Source organism: Megascapheus bottae, chromosome 7, assembly GCF_031878675.1.
Source record: "Megascapheus bottae isolate mThoBot1 chromosome 7, mThoBot2.hap1, whole genome shotgun sequence".
Taxonomy (NCBI): Eukaryota; Metazoa; Chordata; class Mammalia; order Rodentia; family Geomyidae; genus Megascapheus; species Megascapheus bottae.
The window spans coordinates 78777557-78793359 of NC_143515.1; the positions used below are offsets into that span (position 1 = coordinate 78777557).

Here is a 15803-nt window from a genome sequence, read left to right on the forward strand (position 1 = left end):
TTGGGCTCAGGGCCTGAGCACTGTCCTTGGACTTTCTCAAGGCTAGCACTCTACCACTTGAGCCTCAGCACCACTTTCGGCTTTTTTCTATGTATGTGGTACGGAGGAATCAAACCCCGGTATTCGTGCATGCTAGGCAAGCACTCTACCACTAGGCCAAACTCCTGGCCCAGGGCCCATGCATTCTGAGAAGCACACTGAATGTAGCCATTCTGCAGACAATTAACTGAACAAATTACAAGGATTCAAGGATGAGCTTTCACTAACATTTTATAAGGCTAGAGGATTCCTTGCAGCAGGACGAGTATCTCTCCCAGCTCCGAGCAGAAGGACAGAGGGGTAAAAACACTATTTACCATTATTTACATTTGCTATCTGCCCAGGCTTTTCTTGTGGAGTTCATTTCCTCGCCAGAACAACCCTTTGAGGTTGGGATTCTGTGTATAGATTATAAAGGGAACTGAAGCTTAGCGTCAAGTTGTTCAAGGTCAAATCACAAGTAATCAGCAGGGTTAGAATTTAGGGTCTTTTGCCTCTAAGTTTACTATACTCCCTATTGCTCTAGCAGATTGTTCTTCCTTCCTTCCAGTTCTTTTTTCTCTTTTGCTGTCATTTCCATAATACTGTGATGCTCAACACATTCTATGTTTACTAGGATGTACTCCAAGAGGAGTAGAGACTAGCCTGATCTTTTCTAGAATCCCTTCAGCATCTGTGGGCAATCTGGGCTCCCTGAGGCAGCTGCAGGAGGGGATTCAAGGACAGGCTTTGGCCAGCAGCCTGCATGGATCCAGAGCCAGGCTCCACTGACCAGTTGCTCTCTGATCCTGAACCTGATACTTGACCACCCAGTGTCACAGTTTTCTTATCTGTGCAACGGAAATGGCAATCAGAACAATGGCTACTTTATAGTGACATTTAGGCAGATTGAGTTAATCCTTGCAAAAGACTTAAAGTAGTACTTGACACATGTAATTACTCAATAAACATTAGCTTCTCTGTGTCCAGGGACTTCAATTGCCTAGAGCCTTATTTTCCTCCAACTTGACAGAGGCTTTAGATCTGTGCAGTGTCATCAAATGAGGGCGGTGTGCATCATTTTGAAGCAGTTTCCCACAAGATTCCAGATGAACATGACTTGCATGAAAGAAAGTTTGACAGAGATACAGAGCAACAAACATTTGTTCAGGCTCACCTGGAGAGGTGCCTGCAGCAGCCTAGACTATTTTTGGAGGAAGAGTTTAGCATGTGCGCTCCTTCTGTGTAGTCCTTCTTTCCCCATCAAGAAGTTTTGATTGCTCCTCTTCAAGGATCTCCATCTAGTCTACCTATGTCCACTATGTGTCTGCCCAGGCCTGGTTGCTATCTTTAATTTCATTCAGGAAGCTTGGAATTTACTGGCCATAGAGAAAGCATTTTATCTGTGCTTCGCTATGCAAATTCTTTCCATTGGGATTTCTCTGTGTCCGGCTCCACCCCAGCTCACAGGACTATAAACGGTTGTGTGTCTGTAGCTCAGCCCCAGGGATTCCAGAAATAACAGCGCCCTCCATTAGGGCACTGGAACATAGTAAGGCATTTCTGCATTAAGACACAGGTCCTTTCCAAGCAGGCCTCGCCTGTCTGTCAACGCACAAAGCAACCTTTACAAGTTGGATGGGGAGAGGAAGCCGGAGGGAGCCTACATTTCTGGAAAGTCTGTACTTTCCCCTGCCATTGGCTTTGCACTTCCATATCTTCCATTCTAGAGTTTGTCCCCATCAGTTTAGTCTCCACTTTGTACCTGAATTCATTTTTGTGTCATTCATTGCCTTTCTGAGATCCCTGGATGAGCTGGCATTGGAATCAACAGCCAAGCCCAGATGACAGTTTTCCTAACACGTGCAGGACGGACACCTTAATTGGAGTTGGGGGACTGGAGCAGTGCCCAAGAAAACGGCTTAAAAAGAAAAACGCTAGAGATGACCCCGACTACAGACATCTGGGGCAAGGGTGTTCACTACAAGGACAAAGTCTAAATCAACATCCAGGGGGAGAATTTTAGTATTACAGGTGTCTTGTAATCATGTTTGTTTTTTTCTGTCAGTAGTGGGGCTTGAACTCTGGGTTTGAGTGTTGTCCCTGAGCTCCTCAGTTCAAGGCTACAGCACTACCCCATGAGCACAGCATCACTTCCGGCGTTCTAGTGGTTAACTGTGGAGATCAGCCTTACAGTGTTTAGAGCCCAGGATTGGACGGTGATCCTCAGATCTCAGCCTCCTGAGGAGCTAGGATTACAGGCATAAGTCACCGTGCCCAGCAAGGCATAATATTTTTAAGTGTATACATATATTATATGAAAAAAAATATCCTGCTGAGTCTGGGGTTTGAACTCAGGGCCTGTGTTCTGTTCCTAAGCTTTGGTGCTCAAGGCTCTGGCTTTTACCATGTGGGCCACAGCAGCATGTCAGCCTTTTTCCCCTGGAGCAGGTGACTGGAGATGATGAGTCTCCCGGACTTTGCTGCCTGGGCTGTCTGTGAGCCGCGATCCTCCGATCTCAGCCTCCCGAGTAGCTAGGACGACGGGCGTCAGATGCGCAACCTAACCGGGTAGGAGAGACACAGAAGGCCCGTTTGGGGGTCTGGGTGGGTGTAAGTCACGGCCTGTTTCCCTCCAGATCGTAAGGAGAGTCATTTCCAGCCCCGGGCGCAGACCCCACCCCTCCCCGGGGGCGGACTTCCCCGGCGCGGCGGCCGCCCGGGCTGCTCCGAACCCGCGGCGCCCCGGAGGGCGGCGTCGCTCGGCCCGGGGGGGGGGGGGGGGCGTCTCGAGCTCCAAACCTTTGTCACCCACAGGCAGGGGGAGGGGAGCGGGAAGAAAGGCGCTTGTGCGACGGGGCGGCCGGCGGGGTCACGCTCCCCAGCCCGGCCGAGGCCGGCCCGCCCGCCCGGGGCCGCCGCCCGGAGCCCACGAGCCCCAGCGCGCCGGCCGCAGCCGCGGGAGACCCGGCCGCGCCGCGGACGTCGCGCGCGCCTCTCGGTCTCGTGCCGCACCCAGAAGTGCCCGGGGCGGTAGGGAGGATGAGGGGCGTTGGTAACAGCATCTCCATGGCAACAGTGACGTCCATTTACCCTGGATCTAATTGGAGGAAACCCCGTGGCCGAAGCCGCAGCCTGACGGTCAACCGAACTTGCCCAAGCCGACCCACCCTCCTAGCCTCCGCTTCCCCTCGCGCCCCGCCCCTGGCGCCCCCTTCCGCGCGCTCGGTCCTCATTGGCTAGCGGTGGGGCGGAAGGCGGGACTCCCGGGGACAGCGCCGCACGCCATTGGGCAGCGGCCCGTCGTTCGGCTCCGGGGTAGGCTGCTACGGGAGGGTCCTCGGCTAAAGCCCAAAGCCGAGCAAAGTGGTGGGACTCGCGTCGCGGCCGCGGAGACTGCAAGGTGAGTCCCCGCGGCGGCCGCAGGTGTCGTCCGGCCCGCGCGAGGGGCGGGCGGGCAGGGGCGGGGGCCGGGCTCGGCCCCGGGGTTGGCGGGCCAGCGGTCCGGCGCGCCGCCTCACGGCGCCGGCTCCCGGCGGGAAGGTGCGGAGCCCCGCGGCCGCTTCCATCTTGGGCCGGTGGAGCGGGGTGGGGGAGCGGGGGTGCCGGCCGCGGCACGTTCGCGGCCCCGGCTTCCTCCCCCGCGCCCCCTCGCCTCGGGTGGCGGCCCTGCGCCTTCCGGGCGTCGGGCGCGGACGGGCGCGGACGGGCGGGGGCCCCGGGCCGGGGGCGGGCCGCGTGCGCGGGGAGACAAAGCGGGCGGCGGGCCGCATTGTCTGACGCGCTCCCCTCCTCCTTTTTTTTTTTTTTTTTTGTCCTCGCCGGCGCCGCCCCGCCCCGCCCCGCGCAGCTCTTCGAGGCGGACTCCTCGGATCCGGGTCGCCGCCGCTCGCCCTCGCCCGCCCGCTCGCCCGCCCGCCCGCCCGCGGTCCCCCGCGCCATGGAGAAGACCGAGCTGATCCAGAAGGCCAAGCTGGCCGAGCAGGCCGAGCGCTACGACGACATGGCCACCTGCATGAAAGCCGTGACCGAGCAGGGCGCCGAGCTGTCCAACGAAGAGCGCAACCTGCTCTCGGTGGCCTACAAGAACGTGGTCGGGGGCCGCCGGTCCGCCTGGAGGGTCATCTCGAGCATCGAGCAGAAGACCGACACCTCCGACAAGAAGTTGCAGCTCATCAAGGACTATCGGGAGAAAGTGGAGTCGGAGCTGAGGTCCATCTGCACCACGGTCCTGGTGAGTCCCGCGCCGGGCTGGGCGGGAGCCGGGGTCCCTTTTGTGCGACGCCCTTTTTCTTTTCCTGGACAGTTGGGCCGCGGGGTTGCGGCTCCCCTAGGGGAGCCTCCTGCCGGCTCTCCTCTCTCTGTAGGCAGCAGGCGGCAGCGCTGGGACTCCAGGAGCTGGTTTCCCCAAGGATGCGTAGACCTCTTCCCAGACCCTGCCCTGGATGACTAAACTTTGAAGCATTGAAATAGGTTGGCACACGATTGAAATTCACCGCCCTGGCGTGGGAGACCGGTGGTCAAAGAGATCTGTAATTCCCAGAGATGTAGTTTCATCAATTCTCGGCTTTCCCGCAGATGAAACAAGCAGCCAGCCAGGGTCTTCTTTTTTCTCCTTGAACTAGTGTTGGGGTTTGAACCTAGGGCCTCATTCACGTCAGGGCTGGCGCATTAGCAGTTAAGTCACATTTCCACTTCTTATTTATTTATTTATTTTGCTTAGAAGAGTCTCTTGGGCATGCCTAGCCTGGCCTTAAACTGGGTTTCTAAGGTCTCAGCTGCTGGATAGTTGGAATAGGGCCATGAGCCACCAATGCCCTGGGCTTGGGCTCAGAGCCTGAGCACTGTCCTTGGACTTTCTCAAGGCTAGCACTCTACCACTTGAGCCTCAGCACCACGTCCGGCTTTTTTCTATGTATGTGGTATGAGAAATCGAACCCGGGTCTTTGTGCATGCTGGGCAAGCACTCTACCACTAGGCCAAACTCCTGGCCTCTGGGAACTTTTTTGATAAGAGCTTCTGCTTGGGTTTCCTCCCAAACCTGGTAATGGAAAATCTCAACAGATAGCAATATCTGTTGAGCTTTCTTTTTCCCTGTTAAGAACAGAATGGGGAGAAAAAGAGATGAGGGGAGTTGTGAATGTGAAAAGGACACAGCCCCAGTCTAAAGAACAGAATGTCCTGATCTTTTTCAGGATTTAATAGCACTCCCTTGCTATTATATTGCTACATTTATAGACTCCAGTGAATTGTGCCGAAATGAGTTCCTTTCTGGTGTGGGATAGGCAAAGATAATTTCCAGGTTTTGAGCTGTCCACTTTCAGCAAGGGTGGCTGGTGGGTGGAGTAGTGGCTGCTATGATTCACCCTTGTTAGAGAGAATGTTTTTTTAGCTTTGTCATTGTGAAGATCTTGATCAATAAAATTAAGTTAAAATTTTTTGCATAGCAGCCATGATATTCTGAAGGATTACTAAATGTATACTGCCAAGAGCTGTGTGGAGCATTCATACTTACATGTTTTCTCTTGCTTTGCACACCACTTTCCAAAGGAATATAATTTTTTTTTTTTTGGTAGGTTGTTTTTTTGGTGGGTCATGGGGCTTGAGCTCTTGGCCTGGGCGCTGTCCCTGACCTCTTCAGCTCAAAGCTAGTGCTCTACCACTTGAGCCACAGCGCCACTTCCCAGAGGCCTATAATTTTTGACATGTTTCAATCCACATTATGTTTTTGGCCTGGGCGCTGTCCCTGACCTCTTCAGCTCAAAGCTAGTGCTCTACCACTTGAGCCACAGCGCCACTTCCCAGAGGCCTATAATTTTTGACATGTTTCAGTCCACATTATGTTTTAGGTGTGCTTTAAAAAAACACACGTGTAGGCGGGGACTTTGGCTGGCCTAATGGTAGAGTACTTGCTTGCCTAGCATGCATGAAAACCCTGGTTCAATTCCTCAATACCACATATGTAGGAAAAGCCCGAAGTGGTACTGTGGCTCAAGTAGTAGAGCTCTAGCCTAGAGGAAGACCAAGGATGGTGCTCAAGCCCTGAGTTCAAGTCCCTCCCCAAACCACAACAACAATGAAAACATGCACACATGCTAAACTGCTGATTTTTCAAAGGGGGATAGAAAATCTCCTCTTTGTTCCAATTTTCATCGTAGAACCAGGAATGTTTTTCCCCTCTTGGGGAAAAAAAAACACTTAAAAAATGTACTGTTCTTCTAATACTGTGCAAATACAGGAGGTCTGAACAAAGTCACAGTTAACAGAAAAACCATAGCTGGCCAAAGAGTAAAAAAGCAAAGCAGATAGTGTAGAGTGAAGTGGATGGAGAAAACGTCATTGAGACTAACTTTTTGCTTCATGAAGGAGGGACTTTGTTCTAGTCCTAGGTTCTAGTCCCTGCTTGGCAAAGTGGAGAAGACACTTTTAAAAGCTCTTTTATTTGAATTGCTTGTAATCAAGAGATTTGTCAATTGAAAATGATTGTAGATGTTAGTAGCATCTAATGGCTATTAACAGTATTATCCATTGTCAAGGGAAAATATGTAAGAATTCCATATGCTGAAAACGTTTTCTAAATGTATTACTCTTTTGACAATTCACTGTATTGCAACTACTTTTCTGTTCTTTGTGGTCTATTAGGTACCCTGAACAGTTCAAGTTAGCTGATTTAAGGGAATGTTCATTTTATTTTGTGGCTCTTATGCATTTTTATCGTGACAGAAGTGTAGTTTCTAAAAGAGATCCCAGGCATACTATGATAGCTACACCAATTTTAATAAGGAAGAACCCCTAAAATTAGGACAGCCTTTTTTTTTTTTTTTAATACCAAGAAGAAGTTTTGAGACCCTAGTGCATAAATTAAATTTTTATTAGTGCAGTGGCTTATGAGACTCGTTTTGGCTTAATAGTCAGCCTATAAAAACTATCCTGGGAAAGCACATCTTTAGATTGGCAATGACATTTGTGAGCTTGGTCTGTGGTGAAAGTCATAGTACTAAGCACTGTAGGAGAACAAAGCTGAGAACATTGCTTTTGCTCTCTAGTAATTTATAACATATAGTGCATATGTGAAACATGCAGTCATATAAATTATGCAAGATAATTCCCATAAGATGATGAACCAATTATAGTGTAGTTTGAAACAGTCCAGGGAAGACTTCACAGAGATCATGGCTTTGCGGTGAGCTCTGAGAGAAGGGCTAGGAGGGGGTCCCACGATATCCCAGGCTGAAAGAGTATTCAGTGACAGAAGCCTATCACTGACTCGATCAGAGTCTGTAGAGTGATGGCAGAGAAAAGCAGGAATGAATCACAGTTTGTAAAGGAGTTTTTCCTCATTTGGTTAGTAGGAGGAGGCGGTCAATCAAGACACTTGCAATGGTGTACATACAGCTGCATCTATAAAATTCTTAACCTGTCTGTTATCTGAACTACAGACAAGGAAATGATAGACTAGTAAACAAGAGTCTGATTGAAAGATTAATTTTTGTGTTGCTGGGATGGGATAGAGGTCTTGTTCGCACTAGATTAAGTGCTCTATCATGGAGCTACAATTGAGACTCTAAATTGAGGCTCTTTACCTCTTTGGCAGATTAGTAATTAATTCTGAAAAAAGAGGAAAAATGTAAGTTCCTGAAAATACACACTAAAATGTGGTTTTCTTCTTTCCTCTTTGGAAGATAGGAAGAAGAATTTGGTATGGAGCAAGTAGGTAAGACTGATTTGATTGTAGAACACTGTCAGCCAATTTATTTTTAAATATAGTCTCATTTTCTTCTTTTTCTTTCATGGGCAACTTTGGAGTTAGGATTATTTTGCCCATTTATTCAAAATGGAATGTATGAGATGATGAGCCCACAACCTTTTTGATAATTCGTGTTGAGAAACTGGAATTAAACAAAACTCTAAAATGCTTTAACATGGGTGGTTGGTAGTTCATGCTGGTAATCCTAGCTGCTCAAGACTAAAATCTGAGGATCATGGTTTGAAGCCAGCTCAGACAGCAAAGTCTATGAGATTCTTATCTCCAAATAACCATCAAAAAGCTGGAAGTGGAGGAACTCAAGCGGTAGAGCATTAGCTTTGAGTAAAAGAAGCTCAAGGACAGCTCCTAGGGCCTGAGTTCAAACCTCAGGACAGGTACCTCCCTCCCCCACAAAAAAGAAAAGTATTCTAAAGAGCAGAGGGAAGCTGGGTACCAGTGGCTCACACATGTAATTCTAGGTATTTAGGAGGCTGATATCTGAGGATTGTGGTTCAAAGCCAGCCAGGGCAGGAAAGTCTGTGAGACTCATAATCTCCAATTAACCACCAGAAAACTGGAAGTTCCAAAGTGGTAGAGCATTAGCCTTGAGTGGGAAAAGGTCAGGGACAGTGCCAAGGCCCTAGTGCAAGCCCAATAAGCTAGAGGGGGGGGATCGCATAAAGGTGATTAACACTAAAACAGCTGAAGCCAAACTTTTGCCTAGAATCTGAGAAGTTACAGGTTTTAAAGAGATTGTCTATTCCTCAGTGTCATTTGTACAACTAGAGGACTCTTCAATTCTAGTACTTAGAGGCTAACTGAAGTTTAAAAGATCCTATCTATTACTTCTGCTTACACAGATTGAGGTATCTATTAGTAAAAGATAACATGAACTGTTAAACATTTCATCACTCATTCATTGGTGAGGTGAGTGTGGGGAAGAGCAGATAAGTAGCATGTGTCAGTTGCTTAGGAATCATTGAGGACTTGAATTTGTGAAATAAGGGCCAATCAAAAAACCAGAATGGGTGTCTGTAAAGCCCCTCTGGGACTTGGGAACCTAATACATCATTAATGAAGTCTGTGACCTTGAAGTAAACTAGTACTTAGGGTATGTGCACGATAAGTAATCTCTGTCAGCACAGTTGTATCTTCTTCTAGACTAATTTTAGTAGACTGATTTCAGGAAGCTTCTTCAAGTATAGTGCACAGAGTTTCGGAATTAAAATCTGTGTTACAATTTTGTAAAAAGAATCATTTAGAGCTAAGTGTCAAGATAGGGGCCTTTAATCAGCAATTGAGACCAAGGTAGATCACTGAGAGTGAACCTGGGCTACACAGTAGAGACCTGTTTTTAAAATACAAAAGTAGTGATCACATAAGCTGTCACGGTGACACATGCTAGTAATCATAGCATTTGGAAGGCAGAAGCAGGAGCAGCTACAATTTGAAGCCAGCCTGACCTACATAGTGAATGTCAAAAGATATAGATAGTACTTAGTGAATCTTTGAAAGTTTCTAACATTTTAGTAATATATTTGAATTTCATTAAGCATTCTGAGTTAAGATTGACTAGAGTAGACTGATATGTTCTTGATAGTCAATTAAATTTTATTGTGTTTTTATTGGTCTAATGGAAAAATATGGGCTCTTATTGTAAAGGTGAGAAAACTGAAGTATAAGGAAATAGATGACTGGATTTGAAAGTTGGATTTGAACCCAAGTTCTATGATATGATGAAATGAATGAAACTCAAATTGTGTACTGTGATGAATAAATGAAATGATGAGTGAAACCAGGGAATACATGGTTGCTGACTTACGACCAGAATATGACTCTCTGTTTTGAAATATTTGTGGTTTTAGAAGCTAAGAAATTATTTTGTAGTTTTGTTTTGTTTTTGCCAGTCCTGGGCTTGAGCTCAGGGCCTGAGCACTGTCCTTGGACTTTCTTGAGGCTAGATAACCACTTGAGCCTCAGCACCACTTCTGGCTTTTTTTGTTTTTTGTTTTTTAATGTATGTGGTACCGAGGAATCGACCCGGGTCTTCGTGCATGCTAGCCAAGCACTCTACCACTAGGCCAAACTCCCAGCCCCTGCTTTACTTTTTAATGGTGAAATGGAGGATTGGGGTTTAATACTCAATAGTACACTTGTCTAGTATCCAACTGCCTGGATTCAGGGAGGGAGGGAGAGTAGAAGAGAGAAAGGAAAAATAAGTTGCCTCCCTCCTTCCCTTTCCTTCTGTCACGGGGCTTGAACGCTGTCCCTGAGCTCTCCAGCTCAAGGCTGGTGCTCTCCCCTTGAGCCTCAGCACCACTTCTGGTTTTCTAGTGGTTAATTGGAGATTAGAGTCTCAGGGACTTTCACTCTTGGGCTGATTTTGTTGAACCTTGATTCTCAGACTTCAGCCTTGTGAATAGGTAGGATTACAGGTGTGAGCCTCCAGCCTGACTCCTATGTCACTATTTCTCAACTAGGAGATTCTACCCACTTTCCATCCCTTGGGGGACTTTTGACAACATCTGGAGTATTGGTTGTCAAGACTCGGAAGTGGGAGGAATGCTGGGTATGCTTTGTTATTATATCTTCTGGGCAGAGGCCTGAATGCTACTATGCATCATATAATACACTGTACCAATGACCAGTCATCCCCAGGATTACCCAACTGGTAATACCAAAATTGAGAAACCTTGATGTTACAACCTTGAGCTTGTACCAAGTTATATGATGCCATGTCCTTTGAGTTATTAACATGTTGGCATCTTGCCTGCCCTCTTTGTCTAGACTTGACATTTCCCCCCCCCTTCTTACCACTGTATGTTTGCTAGCTAACTCTAGTTCATCTTACTGAAATTTATTTAATGGGCCCTATATTTTCAAAGTGCCACTTCATGATTGCTTCTGAAGCCCTATAATTGCTTCTGAAACCTGGGGCCAGCCTAGCCAAAAAGCTCTTGAGGCCCCATTCCAACCAGTAAAAACCTAGGCATAGTGGCATGTACCTGTCATTTCAGCAACATGGGACACATAAATAGGATTGAAGCCCCGACTGGGTTGGGCAGAAATTGAGATTCTATTTAAAGAATAAAGCAAAAAGGGGCCGGGAGTTTGGCCTAGTGGTTAAAGTGCTTGCCTAGCATGCATGAAGACCCGGGTTCGATTCCTCGGTACCACATACATAGAAAAAAGCCCGAAGTGGTGCTGAGGTTCAAGTGGTAGAGCTCTAGCCTTGAGAAAGTCCAAGGCCAGTGCTCAGGCCCTGAGCTCAAGCCCAGGACTGGCAAAAAAAAAAAAAAAGAATAAAGCAAAAAGACCTGAGATCATGGCATAAGTTGTAGAGCTCCTGCTTAGCAAGCTTAAGGCCCTGAGTTCAAACTCCAGTACCAAAATGTGACAAAGAAACAAAACTCCAAACTCTTCTTAGCAAGATTCAGTGAAGGGGCCGGGAGTTTGGCCTAGTGGTAGAGTGCTTGCCTAGCATGCGCAAAGACTCAGGTTCGATTCCTCGGTACCACATACATAGAAAAAAGCCGGAAGTGCTGCTGAGGCTCAAGTGGTAGAGCTCTAGCCTTGAGAAAGTCCAAGGACAGTGCTCAGGCCCTGAGCTCAAGCCCAGGACTGGCAAAAAAAAAAAAAAAAAAAAAGATTCAGTGAAAACAGCTGCAGATCTTCCTTCTTTCTTCCTAACGGCCACTAATATATTGGTATATGGAGTCCAGTCTTTTAACACTGCCCTGAATGTTTATTGAACATACAAGTTTGAAGCAGTTTTTCCCTATTACAAACAATAATGAGAAAGACATCCCTATTGCATGCATTATGCCAGGATGTACTTAATAAGTTTTTTTTAATAACAGTACCACAGTGAGTTTTACTACCTTCTTAACTGTCATTTTTATTGGCTTCTGAAACAGTGGTTGGATAAAAAAAAAACCATGTTAGATGAGGGGCTGGAAGCGTAGCCTAGTGGTAGCCTAGTGCATACTCACCTAGCATGCATGAAGGGCTAGGTTCGATTCCTTGGTACTGCACACACAGAAAAAGCTGGACGTGACACTGGCTCAAGTGGCAGAACACTAGCCTTGAGCAAAAAGTGTCCAAGGACAGTGTCCCCAGACCCTGAGTTGAGGTCCTGGACTGGCAAAACAATTAAAAAAAAATTAAAAAATGTTAGATGAAAGAAACTGTGAAAAAGCTTTATGAAATTCTAAAACCAAAAATTTGATTTGAAAAAGATAAGGGCAGTGGTCTCTGGGAATACAGGAATAAATTGACTAGGAAGTAGCGAGAGGAGACTCGGTTGTAATGCTTTTAGATTTTTTGTGTGTATGCTGGTAGTAGTGTTTGAACTCAGGGTCTTGTTTTGCTAAGTGCTTTTTCTGCTGTGGAGAGATACACCCCCACTTCTAGTTACAATGTTCTGTGTTTGGGTTACACAGATATTGATATATATATGCATTTATCAGAACTCAGCAGTTAGAGGCTATTACACTTGTAATCACTATTTGGGAGGTGAAGATCAGGAGGATCATGGTTCAAAGTCAGCCTCCCTCTCCCCCCAAATAATCGAATGAAGCCTCCGTCTCGACTGACAAGCTTGTGTGATTGTGAGACCCACCTGGGGTCTCAACTCCTGAAGGACGCATGGCTGGGAGGATCTCTATACTGTAAGCTATTGAGCTGTTGTGATCCTCTGCTAGGACTATCCTAGACGTATATTAATTGTTACAAATGAGGGAAACCAACGAGCCTGTGTTTCTTTCACTTAATATGATTTTTTCCAAGTCTTTCCATTTCCTTACAAATGGGGTGATGTCATTATTTCTTATGGAGGCATAGAATTCCATTGTGTATATATACCTTTTTTTTTCCCCCTTTCCTCAACTGAGAAGCATCTCTGCTGGTTCCATGTCTTATCTATGGTAAATAATACTGACCATACTTGTGCTGGTAGCTTTAGTGTGGCCTCATTTGTGATCATTTGGACAAGTGCCCAGGAGTGGGACTGCTGGATCGTAGAGGAGCTCTGTGATTAGTCTTCTGGGGAACCTCCATACTGCTTTCCAGAGTGGTTGAACCAGTTTATATATTCCCACCAGTATTGTAGTAGTGTTCCCTTTTGGTCGCATCCCCACCAGCATTAGTTATTATTTGTAGCATGTTATTATTTGTTTTCTTGATAATGGCCATTCTGACTAGGGTAAGGTGGAATCTCACCCTAGCATTTCTTTTGGGGTGAGAATTGTTGAACATTTCTTCCTTGGTCTAGTGGCTGTTATTTCCTCTCCGGAGAAGTCTCTCTTTTTTTTTTTTTTTTGCCAGTCCTGGGCTTGAGCTCAGGGCCTGAGCACTGTCCTTGGACTTTCTCAAGGCTAGAGCTCTACCACTTGAGCCTCAGCACCACTTCCGGCTTTTTTTTTTTTGTATATATGTGGTACCGAGGAATCGAACCCAGGTCTTTGTGCATGCTAGGCAAGCACTTTTAACTACTAGGCCAAACTCCCGGCCCCAGAAGTCTCTTTTTAATTTATTTATTATTATTATTATTTTTGCCAGTCATGGGGTTTGAATTCAGGACCTGAGCACTGTCCTTGGACTTTTTCTTAAGGCTAAAGCTCTACCACTTTAAGCCACAGTACCACTTCCAGCTTTTTTCTATGTATGTGGTACCGAGGAATCAAACTGGGGCCTTTGTGCATGCTAGGCAAGCACTCTACCACTAGGCCAAACTCCCGACCTCTTGAATTTTTTAGCCCATTTATTTATGGGGTGGTTGTTTCTTTGAGGATTGATTATTGGGGGGGGGTGTTAAATTTTTGAGCTCTTGGTGATATATTTTTTATACGAGGCCCTTGTCTGTTGTATAGCTAGTAAAGATCTCCAAATCTGTGGGCTGAGGAGTTCTTTGCCATTCAGAAGCTCTACAGTTTAATGCAATCCCATTTATCTGGCCTTTCAATAGCCATATAAAATGATGCTAATCGAAATGAACTTCAAGATATGGAAACAGGTGTTTTTTTTTTTATGTATTGTGTGAAGCTATTTATTTTTTCTTTCTCCTTCCCCTCCTCCCCCTTGGTTTGGTTTATTCCCTGTTGTCACTGTTTTTGATTTTGGTACCCTGTGTCTTGTATATACATTTATCTGATTTGGGAAAAGAAAGGGGATTTACAAAATGATAAAGCAGAGGACAATGCAACAGCGAAACTCTCAAGACACTGTTAGAAATGAATTTACGACTGGGGGGGGGCGGGAATCAGAAGGGAAAATGGAAGAAAATGAGGAAAGGGTAAATACTGACGAGAAATAGTGCTTTACTTTTGTAACTGTGATCCCCCTGTAGATCACTTCACAATAAAATAAAATTAAAACAAAAAAAGCTTTAGAATCTGTGGGTACCTGGTTCCAAGGAGACCACCATTCAGGAAAACCCACGTGTTCTTGGAATGTGTGGAGCCCAGTGTTACAGTGCAGATGCCCTCAGGGCTCACTCATCAGTGGTGTTCTGAGTACACTCATAACATGGGGCTGAAACTATCCCCATTCAATAACAACTTTGCATTTCCCTGGAAGCCACTCAACCACTGCTTCTTTGTCTCTGAGTTTGATTTTTATCTGGTTTGAGTAGAATCCTATAGAAGTTTTCTTAAGTCTGGCATGTTGCAAAATGCTTATCCATGTTGCAGCTTATATTAGGTTTTTGTGGTTGAATAATGCATCACACTTGTGTTTCTGTCAGTTTATATCGTGATTGTGCCTACCTTTTGGAGTGTAAAAGTTGTTATGAGACCATGTTTCCTTTTCTCTTGGGTGTATACCTGGGTCATACGGCAATATTGTGTACTCATTTGAGGAACTGGCAAATGTTTTCCTATGTGATTGTACCATGTTACATTTCTACTAGCACTGAGAAGCCTGGTTTCTCAGGTTTATTCAGCCAGTCTAGTGGATATGAAGTGCGTTACCTTCTTTGGAGAAGTTCTTATTCAAATTCTTGACCCCATTTTTAGGTTGTATTATATTTCTTTTTGTTTCAGACAGGGCCTTACTATCTGAAGCTGATAATTCGGTTTCTGCAATTCAGTTTCTCATGCTGGGATTATAGATATGTGCAACCAGGCCTGGTAGTTGTTTTCTGTTAGATTGTGGTAATTCTCTGGGTACTAGACCATTATCAGATACATTTTCTCCCATCTTTCCATTTGTCTTACTTTCTTGATAGTATCTTTTGATAACATCTGATTTTTTTTTCTTATTCCTTTGGTTGCTTATTTATTTTTATTGTGTAATTCATGGTCACAGATTTATCTAGATATGCGATTTCTTCTGAATTTTGCCATCTTAGCTGCTATATTTAGCTTTTCGATCCTTCTCTTCGCTTCTCTTCTCTTCGCTTCTTTTCGCTTCTCTTTTCTTTTCTTTTTGCCAGTCCTGGGCTTAAGCTCAGGGTCTGGGCACTGTCCTTGGACTTTCTCAAGGCTAACGCTCTAGCACTTGAGCTTCAGTACCACTTCCGGCTTTTTTTCTTTTTTTAATTTTTTTTTTATTGTAATTAGTAAAAGGGTTACATGATATTTGCCAGATAGAAGGTGCATTAATTCACATACATTGATACCCTTTCACATGTCTTGGTACCCATTTCCGGCTTTTTTTCTGTGTATGTGGGACCAAGGAATTGAACCCAGGTCTTCATGCATGCCAGGCAAGCACTCTACCACTAGGCCACACTGCCTCTTTTTCTTTTTTCAGTGGTGCTAGGGTTTGAATTCAGGGCCTCATGCTTGCTAGGCAGGTGCTCTTCTACTGAGCTATGCCTCCAGCTAGTTCTTTGATTCATTTTATGTTATCTTGTTTGAGGAAGAGGTCCTGATTCATTCTTTTGCATGTGGATGTCCAGTTTAACAGCAACATTGTTACAAGATCTGTTCCTATGTCTTTTTTTTTTCTTTCTTTCTTTCTTTCTTTTTTTTTTTGCCAGTCCTGAGGCTTGAACTCGGGATCTGAGCATTGTTCTTGGGCTTTCTCAAGGCTAGAG

The 15803-nt window shown here is 45.6% G+C and overlaps 1 protein-coding gene across 1 annotated transcript in view; it reads left to right on the forward strand.

The window, feature by feature from the left end:
- The first annotated feature begins 3317 nt into the window (after positions 1-3317).
- Ywhaq (tyrosine 3-monooxygenase/tryptophan 5-monooxygenase activation protein theta) overlaps positions 3318-15803 on the forward strand; it is a 34110-nt gene continuing 21624 nt past the window's right edge. Inside the window, exons 1-2 of the mRNA XM_090337463.1 lie at positions 3318-3421; positions 3869-4252. Of these exons, the coding sequence (XP_090193589.1) occupies positions 3959-4252 (294 nt within the window). The 5' untranslated portion in view covers positions 3318-3421; positions 3869-3958. The remainder of the gene's footprint in view (positions 3422-3868; positions 4253-15803) is intronic.